The 24095-nt window shown below is 45.1% G+C and overlaps 1 protein-coding gene across 1 annotated transcript in view; it reads left to right on the top strand.

The window, feature by feature from the left end:
- Window positions 1-3273: 3273 nt before the first annotated feature.
- Window positions 3274-24095, top strand: part of LOC311310521 (dystrophin-like) — a gene marked incomplete at both ends in the record, with an annotated part of 146912 nt that continues 126090 nt past the window's right edge. The window contains one exon of the mRNA XM_084440030.1: window positions 3274-3355. Within this exon, the coding sequence (XP_084296156.1) occupies window positions 3274-3355 (82 nt within the window). The remainder of the gene's footprint in view (window positions 3356-24095) is intronic.

The raw sequence follows: 24095 nt of genomic DNA, 5'->3' as shown, positions 1-24095 counted from the left end.
ATTTGTCTCTGTTGTGAAGTAAGTCTCATACAGCGCTAAACAGCTGAGCCTAAATTAGCCGACTGCCACCTGCTTAACAAGCTAGACGCTAGTCAATTAATGGATTTAACATAAACGACCACCACACGACCAATATTGGTAGAATTTTTAGTTGGTACAGCATGTGAAGCTATCGGTATACTTTAGCTGAATATTTATTTTGTAGTAACCTTAGGTTTACATTAGGCTACATAATTAACACTTGCAGTAATCTACAGTACTTGCCAAATGACAAGTAGGCAATTCCAAATTGCCTGCAGAAAAAGTAGCCGTCTGGCTTGTTGTAATGTCACCAAGCAGTCTTATCCATACTGTTGGTCTATTTTTGGGAGATTAACCCTTAATTATCATGCACAGCAGAACATTGATTTAGCTCATTTAAATAAATATGCAATTATGTACATGTGCCTGTAATGTTTTTTTAATTTTTTATCTCACACTACTATAATAAGGCAGTCGGCGGTTCCGCGCGCCACACAAGGTGCCCTTATTTTTCACTGAGCACCTGCTCCCCAAAATGTCTGTGCACGCCACTGCCTCCACCCCAGCAACATAACTATTCGCTCTGCGCTGTCGCTGGGGCGGATGTAACAAACCAATGTTTGTAACAAACTAATAAACTAGAAATGGTGCTCGGAGAACACAGACCTCAGCCCATGAATGAATTACATGGCTCTGTGTGCATGCACTTGTGAGCAGGATATGTTTGGTATTTTTGCATTCAAGAGCTTTATGCCAGTCCAAACCCTGTGTCTCTGTGACCTTCCTTGCTGAGATATGGATGCTTCCAGACTAAGTCCAAAAAATTAATGAAGGTGAATGGGCAGCTGTATTTGGGCAGCTCTGTGGCGCCCTCCGCCAGATCCACTCCAAAATGTAATGGGTTCTAAATTGGCCCATGCCACACCCCTCCACCGAGTTTGAGGAAAATCGGTCTAGTAGTTTTTGTGTAATGCTACTAATAAACCAACCAACCAATAGGACCAACCAACCAATAAACACATGCCACCGAAAACATGACCTCTCACCCAGCTGTGGCTGGGTGGAGGTAAAAAAGGGGTTATGGTTAGCAGATAGTTAGTTGAATGTTTATTGATAGCTAGTTAACTTGGCCATCTAGAAAGGGACCATAAAATAAATAATTAACCCTCTGTCGGGGTTCATCTACAGGCAACACTGGGCAGGCTCTTGTAAGAGCTTTTTTGAGTCACACTTTTTTGAGTGCAATTAGCGACACTGCCCTCTGCTGGCCGAAGGCAGAACGCAGCTTTTTCAGTACAGCCACTGCTCTACACCTTGAAAAGGTTAACCGGGACACGGTGCTCGCTCCGCCTCAAATAATGGAACGGATCCTCCGGGAGGGCTAACTTACAGTATATCTCAACGAGCTATCTAGCTGTGTAATGTTTGTAGGCTACTGTAGGCCTACACTTGGAAAAGTAAAACAGTCATTTATCCTCTTGCACTGCCAAACGCCCACTTGCTTAGCTGTAATCCTTATCGACAGGCGAAACGGGAGCGTTTTTAATTGCATAAACATGGAATATCACCTTACAGCCTAGCTCAGTTTGATTTTGGTAATGTATAGGCTAGCGCTCTCTAGCGACCGAGTCCCACAGGTCTAGGCCTATGTGACCGTCAATTCGCGCTGTCCCCTCTTGATTTAATCAGGTTCGAGAGCCTGAAATTGAGAAAGCAAGCGGCAGTGCCAACTGGCAGTCCAGTGTGTTGGTGCTGACTGCCCTGTCATTTGTTCTGGTTGTGTCAGCATAAATAGGTAGGCCTAGCCTACTGTATTCTTCATTTAGGACCGTATTGCTCTCCTTCTCTTCGTTCGTCAACTGTCCCCTCGTGACTCCTGTTATTATTTCCAAGTTGATAACTAGTAGGCCTAGGCCTATTAACTAGCCTATATCCATTATGCCTAGGCTACTATAGGCTGTAGCCTAGCTCAAACTCGTAAATCGCCTGTTTGATTTTTATAATGTGAATTGAACACAGCGTTACAGTGTAGGCCTATTCTTAGAGTTTTTTTCAAAAGCCTCCTGATCTGCCTATTAGCCTACACTAGAATGCAGCTCCGGATTTCTAGCGCTAGGCCTCCGGGTTCGAGGGAGGTTCGTTTTGGCTGAGGTAACTGCTCAAGGGCCCATCTGGTGCCTAGAAACCTCCCGTCAGGGCATGCAAAAAAAAAAAAAAAAATCGCGCGCGATAGAAGTGGTTCACGCGCACGCTGTGCGTGCGTGCTTCGCCGGCTCTGGCATACCCGGTGCCAAGACCCACCAGATGCCACTGCAATGTAACCCTGAACATTGCAGTGACGGATTGTGTCGTGTCCGTTTTATAGACTCTAGCCGAGATCTGCAGGCCTAGGCTACTTCCATCAGGTTGACAGTTTTGTAACCTGTGTGTGACCTGTGATCCCATTCAATTTGCCGTAGCTGTAGCCTATTCACAGCTGTTACGTCTACCAGCCTCTCAGCCTGATATGAGTGGTTCAGACGCTCTGCTCTACCGCTGAAATGCTACCGGTAGGCGGTTACACAGCTGCGCCCACTCTCCGCGGGGAGCTCCTTCTCGGTTCTCAGTCGAGGCCACCGTCTCCCCGTGGCCCTGCCCTAGGGGGAAGCACCACCGGAGCCGGGGCACGGCGGGGGATGCTAGAGGGAGTCTGCTTCCGTTTTTAGTAGACTATATACCTCCTTCGGTGGCCGTTACCTCAAGAACAGTCGAGACAGATCGGTCGATCAGGAGGGCCAGGCGCGTGCTCATAACTCTAATATTAGAGCCTCTCTCACCGAGCTGTAATCCAACTATGCCGCGCGCCCATGCCATAGGCTAGGCTACTGTCTTCGGGTCTCGCAGCAACAGTCGGACATATTTCTAAGTTGAAGCCGCTCGGAAATGGACATTGGTGTGTTGTTGGGGGTGTCGGGTTTTACGCAGGCGTCCGCCGCTCGGAGCAGGCGCGGTCGGGTCGAGCCTCACGCACTATTTTGAGGCGAGAATGGCCCGCCACCTGTTCCCCCTCGTCCGGCCGCTCCGACAGCCCGTTTCCCCCGCGCCGGACCCGTCCACTCCCTCATTCTCGGATGTCATTCACGCGTCTTACCGAGCTCGGTAGTGTCAACAGGAAAACCTCTCTCTCCGGTTATTACCTGGATTTTATACTTTCTCCAACGAGGATTCTACGGTCGGCTCCAACTTCTGTGATCTGTTACTGTAACCGCTCTTATGGCCGAGGCGGGGCGTCCTGGGGACCAGTGTGACGAGACGGTGGAGGATGAGTTTGGGGAAATTATAAAGTGTCGCTCAGGTAGGAATGACCTCATACACGAATACACGACCGTGAACAATGCCCGTGGACTAGTTCACACGCGCGTGTGTATGTTTGTGAGAGAATGACAAACATCGGACGTAATCTGACACACTCAGAAAGTTGTAAGAGGTGCAAGACTGAGCCAGCTTCACGACGATTGGTTAATTTAAATGAAACCATGAGAAATACAGGCTTGTCCTGTCCTCTAAGAAATCGGTTACATGCGTGTGTGTGCATATATAGGCTATAGCCTATGTATATGTGTGTGTCTGTGTGTACATGTATCTGGGTATGAAAGTGTTTATGTGAGAGACCGTGTGTGTATGTGTGAGAGAGTTATTCTGTCTGTGTGTATGTATGTGAGAGAGAGAGAGCATGTGTTTGTGAGGGAGGTGATGAGGAGGTAGGTCTTGGGTGGTCTCCCAGGTCAGAATGTCACGGGACATTTGGCCTGTCTCCGAACAGTTGACCTGCGAATCAAGCCCGCTGGGTGTTGTCCAGGCACTTCCCTGTCCTGTGCGCACTCTGCCTCTGTCTCCTGTCAATAATTAATGTGGCGTGCATTAAAACTGGTCGGGTCTATTTGTGCTCCTGGGGAATTGGGACGGGTCATGGCGAGCTGGAAATAGCGTCAGCTGGCGTGGATGGCGGTGTGCGGTTTCACATACCCTAGTTTGGGAAGCTGCCACCAGTGCCCCCAGCATGCCTCTGACGGCAGCCCTACTGCACAGCAACACAGTTACACATCCCCTCACATACCTCTCCTGTCCTCTTCTGGTCCTTTCCTGTCCCCTCTTCTCCTGTCATCTCTCTCCTGTCCTGTCCTTTCCTCCCATGTTAATTCCTCCAGTGTATGTGTCTACAGGTCTCTACTACAGAGCAGGTCAAGGACAAGCTGCCTCCATAGTGTCTAGCCAGGGGGTTTGTGTACAAGTGTGAGCTCAGACCCAGTGTCCAAGTCGACTGGGTGTGTGTTGTCATCATCGTCGGTTGTGTAACAGGTCTGTGTTGATCTGGCTCCCCTGGCCCTGATTATCATCTGCATAGTTTAGCTTTCTTCTAAGTGCATTGTGTGGGTGTGTGTGGGTGTGTGAGTGTGTGAGAGAGAGGGAGAGTAGTGTGTGTGTATGTATGTATGTGTGTGTGTGCACATGTGTGTGCCAGAGAGGTGCGTGCGTGAGTAGTGTGTGTGTGTGTGTGTCTCAGCACATGCAGCCTTGCAGGTCCATTAGTACCTCCCCATTACTCTGCTTTGCTGCAAAGTGGGACAGAGGACAGTGACAGCTATGACACCAGACAGACAGCTGCGTGACAGCACCACTACGGCCCCAGGATCCTGCCACACATACATACACATACTGTAAATATACACACACACACACATATACATACATACATACATACATACATACATACAGTACATACTTATTCTCTCTCTCTCTCTCTCTCTCTCTCTCTCTCTCTCTCTCTCTCTCACACACACACACACACACACCTCACCCTCTCCCTGTAACATAGTCTGGCTGTGAGTTTGGGTTTGGGCAACAGGGGGCAGCAGAGAGTCATGCCAGGCTGTACAGCAGCAGCACACTCAGACGTGTGTGAGACAGAGAGAGAGAGAGGGATAAGGAGGGGATTTCTATGCAGCATGAGAGGGATCTATGCATGAGAGGGCTCTATGTATGGGACTCTATGTTTGAGAGGGTTCTATGCTGTATGAGAGGGTTCTATGTGTGAGAGGGTATTATGGGTTCTATGCATGAGACGGTTCTATGTCTGAGAAAGTTCTATGTATGATAAGGATCTACTGTATGTATGAGAGAGTTATATGTGTGAAAAGGTTCTATGTATGAGAGGGCTTTATGTATGAGAGGGTTCTATGTGTGAGAGGGTTCTACGTATGAGAGGGTTCTATGCTGTATGAGAGGGTTCTATTTATGAGAGGGTCCTATGTATGAGAAAGTTCTACTGTATGTACGATAGGGTTCTGTGTCTAAAGGTTCTATGCTGTATGAGAGGGTTCTACTGTATGTGTAGGAGGGTTCTATGTATGAGAGGGTTCTATGTGTGTGATCTGACCCACATGCATTTTCTGGGTCAGTGCAGGCTGAGGGGGAGACATTCTGGTGTTGGTGGAGCACCCAGAGGACCACACACACACACACACACACACACACACACACACACACACACACACACACACACACACACACACACACACACACACACACACACACACACACACACACACACACACACACACACACACACACACACACACACACACACACACACACACACACACACACACACACACACACACACACACACACACACACACACACCTCAGACCCATCAGCCAGACCAGTGGCTGCCTTTCATCCTCACACTGTTCTGCTACAACAGCCAATGAGTCCCAGCATTACAGAAAAAGAATGAGACAGAACCATGTCCATCTCTTTATTACAAACAAGTCTCCCTCTATCTCCTCCCCTCCTCAATGAATAAATCATCAAACAGGACCGCCTTCTCAGTAATGGACGCCGTTTCTTCTGACCAGAGTGTGTCCAGCTGCCTCTGACAGAAGCATGCACACACACACACACACACACACATACACACACACACACACACACACACACACACACACACACACACACACACACACACACACACACACACATTCACTCTATCCGTCTTCCACCTTCCCCTTTCCATTCTCCTAGAGCAGGTCAGGCCTTCTGCCCGAGACTTGTCTATTTTAGGAGTTTTTAATCTCTGGCTTTCAGTGCTGTGTGTCTCATCTGTTACTCTCTCTCTCATCTCTTTCTCTCTCTCTGCTCACCATGTCATTGTGCTCCTTCGCCTTTTCGCTCCTTCTCTCTCTCCCTCTATCTTTCTCTCTCTTTCTATTTTCCACTCTCTCTTTCTCAGGAAGTGTCTGATTACAGTTAATTCGAGTTCTCTTCCAGGCCTGATCACTGGGGGGGGGGGGGGGGGGGGTTAATGGACATCATGCACTGTTGTACCGTACTCTGATGCTCTCCTCTCCTTTCTACTCCTCTCCTCTTTCCTCCCCCTGCTCTTCCTCTCCTCCTCTCTTTCCCCCTCCCCTCCTCTCCCTTCCTTATATCTAAATAAATATATTCTAAAAAATAAGTACATATATACAGTATATATAGATATGATATTATAAAATACATAAATGAATAAATATACAAATTCTATATTATGAAGTATTGTCCTTGAGATTCCATTTGTTTTCTCTCTGTCCATCTGCCTGTCCGTCTGCCTGTCTATGCATCTGCCTGCATGCCTGTCTGTCTGTCCGTCTGCCTGTATGCCTGTCTGACTGTTTGCTTGTCAGACTGTTTGCCTGTCTGTCTGTCTGTCTCTGTCTGCTTGTCTTGCAGTTGTGTTTCATCCTAATTATTAACGGGGGTAAGGAGGTGGTAATTACTACACCCTAGCATGTCTGTGTGTGTGTGTGTGTGTGTTTGTGTCTGTGTGTGTTTCTGTGTGTGTGTTGTGCCGTCAAGGTGATGCTCATTAAGGACGTGCTAATGACAATCTCCTCCCAGAAACTGTTCCAACCAGAGCGCAAACATGCATACTATTATCCTCCACAACACACACACACACACACACCCCACAGTAACCATATTATTCTCCACAACACACAGATATGCACCATAGCAACCATACTATTATACTACACAACAAACACCCTAGCAATCAGAACAGTCCCATAGTTGCATCTAATATAATCTATACCCACAGATACATTTATACATACATACATACATACATACATACATACATACATACATACATACATACATACATACATACATACATACATACATACATGCATGCATACATACACACACACATACATGCATACACCCATCCATCCAGACAGACAGACAGATCGACAGATACAGCTGCAGGAAGGGGGCACCAACACAGAGACGGTGGGCACAACATGATATATACTGTAGATCAACACACACACACACAGGCTATACGTTTGTCAGACAAAAGCAGTCTGTTTAATTGTCCCAGTCTGAAGTCTCCCACTGCGATAAGTGAATTTTAATTAAAATAATATGGAGAATTGTAATAAATTATTTTAATGACCAGTGAGAAGGGCCTCTCCTCTCTCCCTGGAGGGGGAACTGTGTGTGTGTGTGTGTGTGTGTGTGTGTATATAAGAGTGCATGTGCGCATGAGTGTGTGTGTGTGTATGAGAGAGATGGAGAGAGAGAGAGATACCGGTCACAGCAGAGAATATAGATCTGTAATGTCAGCAGGAGATGAGAGACAGTGAGCCCTATACCCTCCCAGCCTTGTTCCCAGGGCCCCAGTCTGACTCACAGGATGTAGGTTTTTTAGATAAGCCTCTCACTGACGCCACTCAGATTCAATCCCCCGACACTATTTTGCAACAGCACCGTGGGAAAAAAACAAGCTTAGTGTCGCCCAAGATGATTGTGATTGTTTTAAAGAAATACAGAACCCCCCCCACCTATAATAATAATAATAAAGATAACTAGAAAGTACATTTCCTGGAGAAAATGTGAGGTGGGCTAGCTGCTGCAGCTGTATGTAACAGCTATTGCTAGTACTACTATGGACCGGGCAATCTCCATGCACACACCGGCGAAGACCGTGCATCTCTAGCCCACTCAGGGGCTGAATTGAGGCGTCCGTGGCATGGACAGTGGTGTGGTGGCGAGACTCCGCCCCCTCAGGTCAGAGCTGGTCGGGGACAGTGTATCCCTCTCCGGGCCACCTATCCACCCGCACCGGTGAAGACCATGTGTCTCTAGCCCACTCAGGGGCTGAATTGTGGGGCCCGTGGCGTGGATAGTGGTGTGGTGGTGAGACTCCGCCCCCTCAGGTTAGAGCCGGTCGGGGGCAGTGCAATGACCTCCGGGCAATCTCCATGCACCCACCGGCGAAGACCGTGTGTCTCTAGCCCACTCAGGGACTTAGTTGTGGGTTCCGTGGCATGGATAGTGGCGTGGTTGGGAGACTCCGCCCTCTCAGGTCAGAGCTGGTCGTGGACAGTGTACCCCTCTCCGGGCCAACCACCTACCCCCACCGGTGAAGACCGTGTCTCTCTAGCCCACTCAGGGGCTGAGTTGTGGGTTCCTTGGCGTGGATAGTGGCGTGGTGGCGAGACTCCGCCCCTTCAGGTCAGAGCTGGTCACGGACAGTGTACCCCTCTCTGAGCCACCCACTTTCCCCCACCGGTGAAGACTGTGTGTCTCTAGCCCACTCAGGGGCTGAGCTGTGGGACCCGTGGCGTGGATAGTGGCGTGGTGGTGAGACTCCGCCCCCTCGGATCACAGCGGGTCGAGGGCAGTGCAGTGACCTCAGGACAATCTCCATGAGCACACCGGCGAATACCGTGTGTCTCTAGCTCACTCAAAGGCTGAGTTGACTCACCTGCCTTCATTAGTGAAGACCGTGTGTCTCTACCACACTCAGGGGAGGTGTGCGGTCTGTGGTGTGATGCTACCACTGTAGTCATAAAAGTGTGCCTGTACCTTTAAGAGATCCTGCTCTTGTCCCCAAATTCAGATCCCAACTGACACTCTGACCAGCCCTTCATTCACTTCAACGTAAAGGCATGCCGGATTCAGACAGCTCTCTCTCAAAAAGTATAAATGTTACAGCTTAGATATTGACACCGTAGGAATCCTGGGAACTTGCTTAACATTTTCATATATCATATATATTCATATATATATATATATATATATATATATATATATATATATATATATATATATATATGTCTGTGTAACTTAAAAACTGTAGCCATGGCGACAAGTTAGAAAAAGGGTAAAATGCAAAATTAGCAGCTCAAAAGTTAGAGTGCGGCACCATACGTTTCAATGGGGAGCGCAGTTGCCGAACAAATCGTCATACAGCGCAAACTAAGTCACACAGCTTAAATACTTACATTGTACGAATCAGCACAGTTGTGTGAACATTTCGATATATAATATGTGTGTGAGTAGGGCTGTAGGATTGTATCGATACAACGATGCATCGCGGTACGTAGTCTCGCGATACTGTATCGATCTTTCAGCCCGGAGTATCGATACAGCCGGGCGCTGTAATTTTTTTTTTTTTTAAATATATATATATATATATATTTTTTTTTGATTTACAATTTTTAAATCCAGTTTAAAAAGCATATTCTACAATATTAAGTTAAAAAAGCATACATATAAATAATTTTGAAAAAACAAATACTACAATGTTGACAGTTTAAAAAGCATGGATATCAAATGTAAAATATTTATTAGCTAGCTCTCTGTCCAGTCATTGAGTTTGAGTTATCTATATAGTGCATTTGAGCCATTCAGTTTTCAGTCTTGAACACTTAAAATCTTTCAGTAAATGATGTGTGTATCGCAATACGTATCGTATCGTATTGTATCGTGACCTCTGTATCGTGATACGTATCGAATTGTGACCTGTGTATCGTGATGCGTATCGTATCGCGAAATCCAAGATGATATACAGCCCTATGTGTGAGCTATCAAAACTGTAGGAGTGCCAGCAGTTTACAAAATGTGTGAATATTTTCAAAGCAACAGCTGCCACCACTCTAAAAACATAATGATACTGAACATTCCACCAGCAGTTTCAATGGCACAAAAATTACGATTAAAAGTTAAATTACTCAAAAACTATAAAAAATCTGAATAAGTCCGGGAAACAGCTAATCATCATGAACATTTTAAAGTTTGAATGAAGTTTCTAGCACAAAGTATGAAGAAGTAGTTAAGGGCCAAATAACTGGGGAGAACTATAAGTAAGAAAGAAAGAAAGAAATAGTGAGAATATTACAAGTTGGGCTAACTTCTACAGGCTAGCCCACCTAATAATAATAGAGGTTATATAGTGCTTCTCATCTGCTGGGGCAGATCTCAAAGTGCTTCACAGATAAGACTAAGGTCCCAAACGCACTGGAAGAGTCAATTGACGCGCTTCATATGACTCGCCTTATTTGACTCGCCTCATTTTATTCTTCTATGGCGCACTGCAGGCGTCAGCTTTGATAGGGAACTGATTTAATTTAGATTGATTTGTCCCCATTTGATGCTCCAAAATGTAAACAAGTTCGGAGTAGAAGCGTCAAGGCAGTTTGACTCGCCTCAAAACACGTTTGGTGCGTGATCGGCCATCTAAAACAATTGGTGTACTTCAAAACGCTAGCGTCAGACTCTTCCAGTGCATCTGGGGCTTAAGGCTTGCTAGCAAAAGTGTAAAAACGTTTTAAGATAACTCATTCTATTTCAGAATGACATGGGCTGCAGTCAGACCTTTCTCCAGCGCTGGTGCAGAACTAAAGCGAAGTATGGAGAAAGGTCTGGCATGGCAAGACTACCTAGGCCCTAACCCCAAGTATCCTAGCTTTATTCCCTACACCAACGCCCTAACACTGAGCCTCCTTCCTTTGTTCCCTATGCCCTAACCTCCTAGCCTTATCTCCTAGTTCCTAACCCTCCTAGCCTTGCTCCCTAGGTCCTAGCCCCTTCCCCCCAAACCTTGCTATCTTGCCCCTAGCCTAGATATGGAGTTTGGATGGCCCAGCCTGAATCCTTTTTTTTGTCATCAGGACGTCCTTGCAGTCTAATGGGAGATGTCTGGGACCTCTGTCTGTGCATGGGACCTTTACACTCAGTTAATGTGCATAGATTTTCCCAGGGCTGTGTCTGTGCATTATGTTATGTTGTTGTTAATCTGTGTGTGTGTGTGTATGTGTGTTGCGTGGACGTAGTGCCAAATGAGAGAGCAGATTGGGATGATTTGTGCCAGCTGCTCTCTCTGCCATCAGCGCCAACGCTCATACAGTAGGGGGCCTTCTGGCTGCCCAACAGCCTATCACAGCCCGGAACACTGCCAGGTGGCCAATAGGAGCCCAGAACACAGCCTGCTCATGCACAGATCAACCGATTGTAGAGGGAGTAGGGACTTCACAGTTGATGATCAGTCAGTTTAAACACACACACAGACTCCAGCTGAGGACTAGACAGGAGGGACTTACTGGCTGGGTGTTGGAGATGAGATGGTTTGAGACCTCTCTCCTATGGTGACCTGGTGTTAGAGGGCCACCCGTCACCCTCGGTCCACTGGGACATCCTTTTGGTTTAATGGTAGACCCTTGGGCTGCACAAGCCACAGGCTGGGGTTTGATCTGCTCATGAGTAAACAGAGCTGGTGATTATCATCATCTACACTCAAATTCTCTCTTTCACATTCTTTATTTTGGTCTGGCTGTCTCTGTGTGTGTCTCTCTCTCTCTCTCTCTCACACACACACACACACACACACACACACACACACACACACAGAGATAAATGTAGCCTTCTGTATGTGTTTCATAAACGGTTACAAACTGTTATAAACCGTCTTGTTTCCCCATTGAAGCAAACCGTAGAGAATTATGCACGAGATGAGAGAGGAAATAAGCGATGCTGTCAGTCGCCTGTCACCGGAGCGAGCGGTAGCCTCTACCGGCGCGCTCGTCTCCAGACTGAGCCACGCGGATTCTGTGGGAGCGGGATGCTCTCGCTCCCGGAAGATAACAGGACAGATATTAGGTATCGTGCTGGCGTGGCAAGAGTCACAAACGTGAGTGACGAGCCTTTACTTGGCTCCGGTCCGACCGTAGAGCGCTTTTAGGAACGACGTGTAGTATGGCACGATTAACCTGTTCTCAACTAGCTGTGGATGCTGTGCGTCCGGTTAGGATTAACGGAACCAAATCTGGTTAGAATGGAACATTTCCAGGTAAGATGACGAAGTCGCGTTGATGTAGCCTTGGGATAGAAAAACGGGTTGATGTTGTCCCCTATGTCTGGTTCTGTGGCTGAAGGTAGGTGTTCCGGTCCGCCGTGTCTTTAAACGAAGGCAGGCTCTTCTTGACATGCGAACTCGTGAGAAGCCCTAGGGACCCTCGGTCCCCGTTGGGCGTGATCTGAGATCGGGGAATCCCTCCCACGAGCCCGCTAACATAGCTATGGCATGCATAGTACTTGCTCGGAAATCCCATCATCCCCTTTTCCGCTCTGTTTAGGCTGAATGCCACACCCCGGGAGCGGAAGTTTAAACAATAAGCTAAACATACTTCTGACAGTCAGAGTCAAGACTGTGGATTCACTGCGACGTAACGGTTCCCTGGGCACACAAACACACACGGATGAGGTTGCCCGCGAGGCAGACGGGCAGCTGTGGCGCTTCAGGACCGGGGAGACCGTGTGCTAACGTGGACACCGACAACCCAGCCCCCCCCCCAGTGCCTCGGGGCTGACAGTAATTGCAACACAGATCAGTGGTTGATAAGCACAGTAGGCTATACCTTCTATGCCGTTAGAGCGCGCGCCGTGCGTGCTAGTGCGCAGATTCTATTTGTAGAGCACGAGGAGGAGAGATGGACCCTCGTTATACCAATTTTCCTTAATTGGGTGACAGAGTCAAGAGCAAGGAGGAGACGCCACTGTTAGGAAAACAGACTTTCTAGTGGGCTAGATTTGTCGAGAGTGGATAATTAAAGCTTTTAGATTAGATTTAGGCGATTCAATTGGCTAGCATAGCCTACCGACCAGGTTGTCAGTCTCTGGTTGTGTGTCTCTCACGTTACCGTGGCGGATTAACGTCTGGTTGGTGTGGAGAAAGAGAAGAGGCATGTTTTTACTTTCTTGCCCGTCACCCGTTCCGCAGCGTCCAATCACCGGGCTGTGCATGGAATATAACAAGTAGCAGGTGCTAGCGGGTCGCGGCTCAGCCCGGTCACCTTGTTATCCTCTTTGTACAAGGACGGATATAATCCCGGTGCTCGCGCTCACCCCGGAACGCGCCGCAACAGATAACACAGGTCGAGCGACCACTTGTCACGGTTTGTCAGGCTGTGGAACTATCGTGCCGTCGCGAGCCCCGCTATCTTACCTATCACCCGTATGGAGGCACGTGCGTGACGTAGGTGTTCAAGGTGTGTATCCTGTCTGTACTCTGACCTGGTGTGTTTGTGTGAAAGTCAAAATACTCGTTTACCTTGCCAACAGTTGTTGTTGTAGTCACTGCTTTGGGTGCTTATGACAGGTGTGTGTGTGCGTGTGTGTGTGTGTGTGTGTGTGTGTGTGTGTGTGCGTGTGTGTGTGTGTGTGTGCGTGCGTGCGTGTGTGACAGGCTTCAGGCTAATCTCTATGTGTCAGTGTTCCTGTGTTTAACTGGGACGGATGTTGATGACCCACCACACTCTGTCACCACATTAGCACTGGGCTGGCTGGGTTTTGTGTGTGTGTGGCTGTGCTTGTATGTGTGTGTGTGTGTTTATGCATTATAAATCTCTTCATATTAGAGCTGTGTGTGTGTGTATGTGAGAAAGAGAGAGAGTGTGTGTGGGGGTGCGTGTTACAGATTATGTGTGTAACCAAATTAATCGTGAGTCCGCATAAACCCTCGTGGAGTGAGTCTGAGGTAGTGGTAGCGAGTAGCTGGTAAACTCCAAGAGGGACGTCCCTGTTGCCACAACTGTCAGCACGTCCACCTCGCAAGCGCAAGAGCTCGTAACAGCATGGGGTTGAATCCCGCTGGGACATGGGTTGAACTGAAAGAACACAACGCAGAGCAGAGTAGCCTACTACCGTTACATGTGTAAGAGAGAGAGAAAGAGAGGGAGAGAGAGAGGAAGTGTGTGTGTGTGTGTGAGAACAGGTGTCACTGCGTCAGTATTGCTTCCACTTCCACTTGCCCCATGCTTCGCTGGAACTCTGGTCCTCTGACTTACGAACATGTGAACCCACTGTACCACTGAAAACCTAGCAATTCGATGGCGCGGGTCGGTTTAATCAATTCAACTCGGTCACAAGTGTTAGAGAGTGTGTGTGTGTGTGAGAGAGAGAGAGAGAGTGAGAGTGAGAGTGGTTAGTGTGTGTGTGTGTGAGAGAGAGAGAGAGAGTGAGTGAGTGAGTGAGTGAGTGAGTGAGTGAGTGAGTGAGTGAGAGTGTGAGTGAGTGAGAGTGTATGTGTGTGTGGTAGAGAGAAAGCCTGTGTGTGTGTGAGTGAAAGAGAGTGTGTGAGAGAGAAAGAAAGTGAGAGAGTGTGTGTTATTGTTCTACATCCAGAACAGTGCTGCCAGGATCCTGATGAGAGTGCGGAAATATACCCATGTCACTAGCCTGACACTCAGACTGAATTCCCATTTCGTTTCACTTGATTATTCAGTCTGAACAGGTTCCCATTGCAGCTGTTTTCCCAGGTGGGTGTTGCTGAAGGAGTCCTCTGTGATTAGTTCATCCCCTAACCAATCAGTTAAATTCAAAGGATGCATTCAAAGGACGCTGATTGGCTCGGGTTGGAATTCCAACTAAGAGATCATTCTGGACGAGAGCCTTTCCAGACCTTGAATAACATTTCGAAAATTCAGATTCAGGGGCTTGGGCTTGAGCCAGGCTACCATACTATACCCCCCTATCCTGGCATCTTTTCACGGGCTCCCTGTCTCTACAGGATTTAATTCAAAACCCTTCTCCTAACTTTCAAATGCACCTTCCTATCTTTAAAACTTCTCATCCCACTAAACCCCTCCTGCAATCTTTGATCTGGAAACAGCCTGCTTCTTTATACCCCCAGGGCTAGGCTCCACTCTAGCTCAGCTGCCCCCTGCCTTTGGAATGTCCTCCCTGACAATATCAGGGCACCACTGACTCTGGGTTCTTTTAGGACTGGGGTAATGACTTTGTCATTGTTTCAGCACTCTGAACTTCCATTCCCAATGAAAAGTGCTTAATAAATAAAATGAATTATTATTATGGTTATTAGTGTGCATGTATGTGTTAGAGAGTGTGTCAGAGAATGTGTGTGATACAGTAGAGTGTGTGTGTGTTTGAGATTGTGTGTGAGTGTTAGAGAGAGTGTGTGTGTGTGTGTGTGTGTGTGTGTGTGTGTGTGTGTGTGTGTGTGTGTGTGTGTGTGATAGAGAGTGTGTGTGATAGAGAGTGTGCGTAATAGTGTGTGTGTGTGTGTGTGTGTGTTAGAGTGTGTGATGGAGTAATAATAGACAGAAATTGTTTATTTTCTTCGTTTCTCTAGCCTGTCTGCCTGTCCAGACAGATTGATCCATGATCCATCTTTATCCATAGCAGACAATGTGTGTCTGTGTTATTCTGTGTGTGTGTAGGTGTGTGTGTGTGCCAGTGTGCATGTGTGTGTGTGCCAGTGTGCATGTGTGTATCATTCTGCGTGTGAGTGTTATTCTGTGTGTGAGTTTGTGTGTGTGTTTGTGTGCGTGTGTGTGTGCATGTATAAGTGTGCGTGTGTGTCAAAGGGGATTGAGCCATGAATAGAGTGGTGTGTCTGGGGAAGCTCTGATTGTATTGGCAGGTTGTTTATTGTCCGGTGACCTGGGGGTTTGTATCAGACAAAGTGAGTGAGACGGGCTTCCTACTGGACTGTTTATTTGACATTAATACACTTCTGGGGCAGGTGTGTGTGTGGGTGTGTGTGAGTGAGTGTGTGTGATCAGCTAATTCTGTGTGTCACTCTGAGAGACACCGGGAGGCAGAGAGAAACCGAGAGAGAGGTTGCCCACAGGCAAAGAGAAGCAGACACTGAGAGAGACAAGGCAGCAGTAAAGTGTATCAGATCGTGGTCTAATGGGCTACAGAGAAAGAGAAAGGGATGCAGTATCTCCCTAATGCAGTATCTCCCTGAATGCAGTATCTCCCTAATAAAGGCAAGAACTCTGCGTGCGTGTCTGTATCCCGATTTGCTCAACGACCAGTCAACTGCAGTATGAAGTTGATATGCGGCAGGTGTATTGCTCAGCCTGTGTCGCATGTGTGAAATTGTTTGGTTCAGCGTTTCTTGAGAAATTGGCTCCGAACAGCACAGGTATGTGTTAACGGGCAAGGACCCAAAGAAGTGTGTGTTGTGATGTGTATCCCTCAGTGTCAACATAGCTTGTTAAGTACAGCACCAACATGTTAGCAGCAGCTGATATAGGCAGGAACACACAACAGAGTCAATGGGCCTCATTCACCAACGAAGTAAAGAAGTTCTTAAGAAGCATTTCTTCTTAAACTGTACTTACGCCGCTTCTAAGAAAATTCTGGCATTCACCAATGGTTTCTCATCTGGGATTTGTTCTCAGCTAAGAACAGAATATACGAACACTGAATAGCAGTCGCAAGTAGGCCATTTAAATGCGGAAATGTTGTTTGGCAGCAACACTTCACTGTGACTGGACATTAGGCTGCATGTGACAAATAAAGGAATCGTGAATGTTTAATCTTGAGGAGAGATATGCAAGCTACTGGAGGGGGGCCGGCGTGCCCACCGTTGTCCGAGTTCGACCAGCGCGTTGGTGCTGAACTGAACACCATTAACAGTTTAGAACATTTTATTACACAAAGTACATTGCAAAACAAATTAAAAGTATACATATTTACAAGGATGAGGTTTACTAGTACAGCGAAATCTCAGTGCTTTAAATAAAAAAGTGAATTAAAACAAAACACAACACTCATTAATTTACACCAAAATCACAAATTATTAACACACAATCTAAATATTTTATCGACATCTTCAAGACTGAACATCACGAATAAGCAATTCGGAGCAAAATGATTTAAACGATGACATATCAGATATTCTGACGCACACGTTTACAATGGAAATTATGGTTATGATTAGGACACGTTATTGGGAATTATGCAGATGTAATTGTATTTCAATCATATATCATCCAACTGTAGGTTGTGTTGAGGTGACCGCAATCACCAATTTTGCATAGTCTACATTTCCGCACTCAAATGGCCTACTTGCGAGTGCTATTCGGTGTTCGTATATTCTGTTCTTAGCTGAGAACAAATCCCAGATGAGAAAACATTGGTGAATGCCCAAATTTTCTTAGAAACGGCGTAAGTACAGTTTAAGAAGAAATGCTTCTTAAGAACTTCTTAACTTCGTTGGTGAATGAGGCCCAATGTCTTTGTCTTGGCTACAACACTGAAAACAGCTAGTGCTTTCCATGGGGGACTTTGTATATATTTCAGTAAATACTGGACGACTGCCATATGGTGCTATGTAGTACAGCTTGCGTTTTCCATGGGGGACTGTTTTGATATTTCAATAAATACTGGAAAAGTGCCTTATGATGCTTTATGGTTTACGTTGTGAAGCTTTCCTTCCTTGCTAACTAGCTTCAGACAGCAGCCTTTATAGTTAGATGTCTTCTGTGCAATTATTAAACAGTTCCCAGCAGCGCAGGCACATGTTCAACGGGCAAGGGCAGCCAGAGGGCGCTGTGCCGTCACACATCACAGCAGCTACATGTTAGCAGCAGCTAACGTTGTACAGTAGCCTGCATCATACTTTAATGGAAGAGGGGACGCAACTGTGTCATGGAAAATGCATTTTGAACGGGCATTGCACTATAAAAACTAAGGTCAGGTTTACAGTCACATTTTTGAGAGAACAGTGTGTCAGTTGGTTTGTCTGTAGTTTATAAGGGTTGAGAGGTCATGTAGTTTATAAGGGTTGAGAGGTCATGGGGTGATGTATGTAATGAGAGAGAGAGAGTGTGTGTGTGTGTGTGAGGACTCTTCTGTCCACAAGAACAACCTCCTGGACTCCGTACCGTCCGGTTTCAAGGTTGGCCACTCGACAAAGACCGTTCTCCTTACAGTGACCGAGCCACTCCACACTGCGAGAGCAAACTTTCTGTCCTTTGTCCTGATACTCCTAGACCTGTCAGCAGAATTTAACACGGTAGACCACCAGATCCTCCTCTCTACCTTCAAGGAGAAAGGCGTCACTGGCTCTCCCGGGCCTTTCTGTGCGAAGTTTGAATGTTCTCCCCATGTTTGCAAGGGTTTCCTTCTAAAAGAACCCAATACGTAAAACTTGCAGAATAATGGATTGCTAACGCTGTCCGTCTCTAATGAGGCACGGCCCATGCATGCTGCCTACTGTCTGCTCCTGGCTGCCCTTGGGGGAAGGATGTCAGGATGGTTTAAGAGCAGGGTGGATGCTCCAGTTTCATCGGTGGATGCTCCAGTCATTATGTGTGTGTGTGTTTTGGCGTTGCCGTCTCCCTCCGTGTGATGTGTGTTCACTGTGTGATGAATAAACCCACTGAGCAAAGACAAGTCTAAAAGACGTCTTTTAGATGTCTTTTTTGACTTTTTCGGACGTCCAAAGACATCCAATTAGGAGCCAGAATGAATGTTTTTTTTAACGTTCAGATATTGGACCCGTTTTGCACGTCCACAGACGTCTTAGAGGGGTCCAAGCCAGACGTTTGAATATTGAGGGGTCCAGCAGACGTACAAATGGGGTTCTGGACCGACGGACGTTATTAAGACATGATCTGAACGTCTCCCTGATGTTGCGTGTTTGCTGGGAAGATGATTTTTTTTTTTTTTTACCAGTATCCTCCCTCTTAAGTACCTATTGTATTTTTTGTTTGCTACTCTTGCACTTTGCTTTTAGCACTAGATTATGCTCTTAGTCATTTGTTTAGAAAGGAGATACACTTGCTAGTTCTGGTGAGTACACTGACTTCCTATATTAAATGTGTTTTATTTTAAGTCGCTTTGGATAAAAGGATCTGCTAGATGACTGTAATGTAGAAAAAAAGGTCAGGTGTTGTCTGCTCCCTATACTACTCATGCTAGAGGGGTTTTGATATTAATACATAAATCAGTCCCATTACAGATCCAAAATGTAGTTAAGGAACCTGCTGGTAGATATATCATGGTCCAGGGTACTTTATTGTCTGATTTTTGGGGGGATAAATGTGTATTTATTACGACCCCAAATCCTACAATAATTTGTTTCTGATTACAAAAGGAGGTTGCGCTTCAACAAAATAGCTCTTCAAGTTGGTGCTAAAACCAAACTCGTAATATGATTGAAAAAGCTTGCAAACATTGCAATGGACAATGGCAGCACATCTCAGTTATTCAATTCAAGGAGGACAAAATACTCACTTGTCACATGTTTATTCTTGGCTCACATCATACAGAGAAATGCTAACGCGTTTTGGCAATCAGCCTTCGTCAGAGCGTAAAGTTAGTATTTTGTCCTCCTTGAATTGAATAACTGAGATGTGCTAACATTGCAATGTTTGCAATCTTTTTCAATAATTTGTTTCTGTTTCAAATATCCCTGAGCAATACATAATAGGTGGTGACTTCAATTGCACGTTGAATCCAATGAGTGTTATCTGGCATAGCTGATACCCACACCAGGACGAGGAAAACAATACACCATTTTATTAAAGAACTGAATTTGTTAGATATTTGGAGACATGGAAAATCGAATGTAGTAGAATTATCTTGTTATTCCAGCACTTATAAAACCTATTCACGTATAGACTACTTTTTAATTTCAGCGCTTCTTATTTCCAAAATTGATGAATGCTATTATAGCAGTATAGTTCTATCTGACCATGTAGTTACAGTAATTCCTTGACTTATAAAGATAATACACTGGTGAGTGATTTTCAACCAGAATGGCTTATGGACCCAACATTCATAGAATTTTAGATAAACAAGTTGACATACTGTATTTTGAATGTAACACTTCTGAAACGTTTGCTAGCACAAGATGGGAGGTATTCAGGGCATTTATTAGGTGTCAAATCATTTGTTTTACTAGCTCCAAGAAAAAGAGTGCACAACTTGAAATTAATTCGATAGATGAGAATTTAAAATTACTGAATCACATCTCTACCATAACAGACCTAGCTCTATACTGTAGATGCACATGCAAAACTACTCCTACATAGATCACTATATAATGAATTGTCAGCTAACAAAGCAGCTGCCAGTTTAATGAGACTCAAACAGTTCTATTGCGGCCAGGGGCAAAAGCCTGGGAAACTATTAGCATTGCACATTAAACAACAACAAACAGAAAGGTCTATTAACTACATTGAAGCCCCAAACGGAAGAACTATAGTGGACCCTGCAGAGATTAATGAGTCTTCTAAGACTGTATAGCTCAGAGTGCGTCCCCATAGATATGTATAAGAAATTTCACTCTAAATTACTTTCACCCCTTTTAGAGTAGTTTCAGGAGTCCCTCAGGAATGGTCTTCTCTCTGCATCCATGAAGGGATTCCTAATCACACTACTTCCAAAAGGAAAAGCAAACATAAAATGCAAAAACTTGCACCAGTTTAGCACTGCGGTCATGCCATCTACACTTTGGATAATCGCGGTCGCGCTGTCTCCGCTTCATCTCCCATTCCAATCTGACTAACCAATTAGCCTATTAAATTCAGATACCAACATACTGCTTCCTCAGGTGGTGAGGGATGACCAAAATAGATTTATTCAAGGTAGACAGGGCTTTCATAATGTCAGACTACTATTGAATATTTTATACAGAGAGAGGCGACAGACACAGCTTTACTCATGCCATATCTGTTTGAGGTGCTTACCCGCTTTGGCTTTACTGCAGTCAAGCCAGCCGACAAGTCGGAAATCACAGTCAAGTGGTCCGCCCTTCATTTCCTTTTGCGCGTGCACTTGGGTTATTGCGGTAAAGAGTTTTTTTTTAGGCATAACACCGGGTTGCCGCCGTTGCTTTCATTTAGGTTGCAATAGTCAACTAAAACTATTATGGTTTGATTCAGAAAGTGAAATGACCTTCTCATGTATCATTTCAAAATAAAAGTCTTCTAAAATGTCATATACAACTGTTACCTTGTTACGTCACTGTCTGTTTTGGCGTTCTGTTTGTCTCTGCCCCCACCCCAGGTGTTTGGGATTCATCAGTCTCTATTCGCTGATCATCCATCTATCAAATCCACCAGTGTAAATAGCACTGTATTATGGCATTCAATCCTTTTCGGCAGCCTACTTTGGTTGTTGGTCTGAGAGTTCGTTTGAGCACCACACTTATAGTTACTGTTGGTTCTATGCAGGCTGTTGCATTCCTCATAGTCTACAGTACAGCTGAGGGAGGAGGCAACATACCTCAAGTTTCAGATTGGTATTCAGAGTGGTAGCAGACCATGTTAGAGTGTCACTCAGAAACCTTCAGGACATTCTAATGTGCCTTTTCAAAATAATGGCCCTCTAAAATGTCATATCGGTTGTTTTTCCTCAATATTCAGATTGGTATTGAAAGGAAACCGCCCATAATCTAAGGATAATTCCACTTCAGAGTGGTAGTGGAACACCTCAGTGTCACTCAGCAACTTTCATGACAATCGGATGTGGCATTTCAAAATAAAGGCCCTCTACAATGTCATATCTGCTTTTTTTTTGGTCAATTTTCAGATTGGTATTGAAAGGAAACTGCCCAAAATCTAAGAATAATTCCACTTCAGAGTGGTAGTAGAGTACCTCATAGTGTGAAACAGAGACTTTCAGGACATTCGGATGTGGCATTTCAAAATTAAGGTCCTCTAAATTGTCATATCTGCTGTTTTTCCTCAATATTCAGATTGGTATTGAAAGGAAACCGCCCATAATCTAAGAACAATTACACTTCAGAGTGGTAGCAGACCACGCCAAAGTGTCACTCAGAAACTTTCATGACATTCTGATGTTGCATTTTAAAATAAAGTCCCTCTAAATTGTTATATCCAATGTTTTTCCTCAATATTCAGATTAATATTGAATCACGGTCTTATTGTGCAACTTTACAGCTTGCTGTTAGCAGACAGCACCATAGTGGACAAAACCACACTTGCACATCATTAGAATTTCAACAATTTATTTGGGATTCAACATTCAAAACTGAACATGGAAACTGAATACTACCTGAGTACATTTCAACCTGCTGCCATCAGTGCTCAGTTTGTTTACATTAGGCACGCTGCTTGCGCCCATGAATATCCGACGGAATGACGTTCCATGTAGTGTACGAAAACCGTTTAATCATTCCCTATGTAGTTATGGGGAACACTATATTTTGAAATGTCCCATCAGAATGTCCTGAAAGTTTCGGAGTGACACTCTGAGGTGGTCTGCTACTACTCTGAAGTGGAATTGTTCTTAGATTATGGGCAGTTTCCTTTCAATAGCCTACCAATTTGAATATTGAGGAAAACAAGCAGATATGACATTTTGAAGGGCCTTTATTTTGAAATGCCACATCAGAACGTCCTGAAAGTCTCTGATAGCCCTTTTCCACCAAGAAGGAACCGGTTCGGTGCCGGTTCGCAAACCTAATTTTGAACGGTTCCGAACCGGCACCAAAAAATAGTTCAGCGTGAACCGTGATGATATAATGACGTACAACGGTTCCGCTCAAAACTAGTCGAAACGCGGTCCCGTTCCCTAGATAGAACCATGGTTCCAAGAATTCTGAACCGAACCGGTTCACGAACAAGAGTTACTTTGGTGGAAAAGGGCTATGAGTGTCGCGCTGAGGTGGTCTGCTACCACTTTGAAGTGGAATTGTTCTTAGATTATGGCTGTTTCCTTTCAATACCAATCTCAAAATTGAGGTATACTAGGGAGGAATGCAACAGACAGTGACGTAACAAGGTAACATAGTTTTATATGACATTTTAGAAGACTTTTATTTTGAAATGCAACATGAGAACGTCATTTCACTTTCTGAATCAAACCACAGTAGTTTTAGTTGGCTCTGTCGCTACCTGATTTGCAGCATCTACCCGATTTGCAGTGTGCATGTGCTTTCTACTGGTGGCTAAATACGGCGAGTCCATTGTACAAACTACGAGGACTGTCGTTCTCGTTCTCGTTCTGGTAACAGATTTTAGAGCATAACGTCGTAAGAAAGAGGAAGGTAGACCAAATAAACCTGGCTAACTAGCTTCACTGCACATTCACTAATTTCCCAGTACGTTGCCTCTGCTTCTAGTGGATTCTAAATTGATGCGGTTGCTTGAGCAATGTAGATGTTTCAACACATACACCTCATATAGCCATGGCCTAGATACGCTTTTATTCACGTCAGACGATTTCTCATTTCTGTAAATAGGTTAGATTGCTTTGTACTGGGCTTACTGCAGAAATATTGACCAATGGTGTGGTCTCTAAACCTTTTAATATCTCGTTGCCCGCAAAGAAGTCATTTATCACTGTTACTATTTATTCTTGCGATAGAACCATTTGCTATTGCGGTGAGGATGCATAGTGGCATTAATGGAATACGGGAAGGTAATTCAGAACATAATTAACACTTTTTTCCTTAAAAAAATCTAAACGGTTCTATCCCTGCATTCCTGGATATTAGAATTATTACATTATAAAGATACTATAATTATTACATTATAAAGATTATAATTGACGTGTTGAGTCGCAGCGTGTCTCGGAAATAAAACTATGAAAAGTATATCTTCTACATCTGTCTACATCTTCTGATTTAGAGTGATGAAAGGAAACCATGAGTCGACTTGATGTAGGCTAAATGAAGCATTGTTGAAAATAACTTGATGTTATTAGTTCTTATTTTGTTAAATTATGTCAAATTGACATTCATACATCAACATCTTCATATTTAGAGTCCATAAAAGTGTCGACTCGATGTAATGAATCCCTCGTTGCAATACACACTCTCTTCACTGTGTCATTGTAGCCGTTTAACATTGCACTCCTTGCAGTGGTGGGGTACCTCTAACTTTTAAGGCACTCTACGTGCATTTCTGGCTGTCATGCAGGACACCCAGGTGCAATCCCCTCTGTTCAATTCCCACAAAGCGCCAGTGTTGAGACGGTACTCT

This window comes from Borostomias antarcticus, assembly GCF_949987555.1.
Source record: "Borostomias antarcticus genome assembly, chromosome: 6".
Lineage (NCBI taxonomy): Eukaryota > Metazoa > Chordata > Actinopteri > Stomiiformes > Stomiidae > Borostomias > Borostomias antarcticus.
Note: the sequence above shows the minus strand (reverse complement) of the source record. Positions and strands in the feature narration are given on the sequence as shown.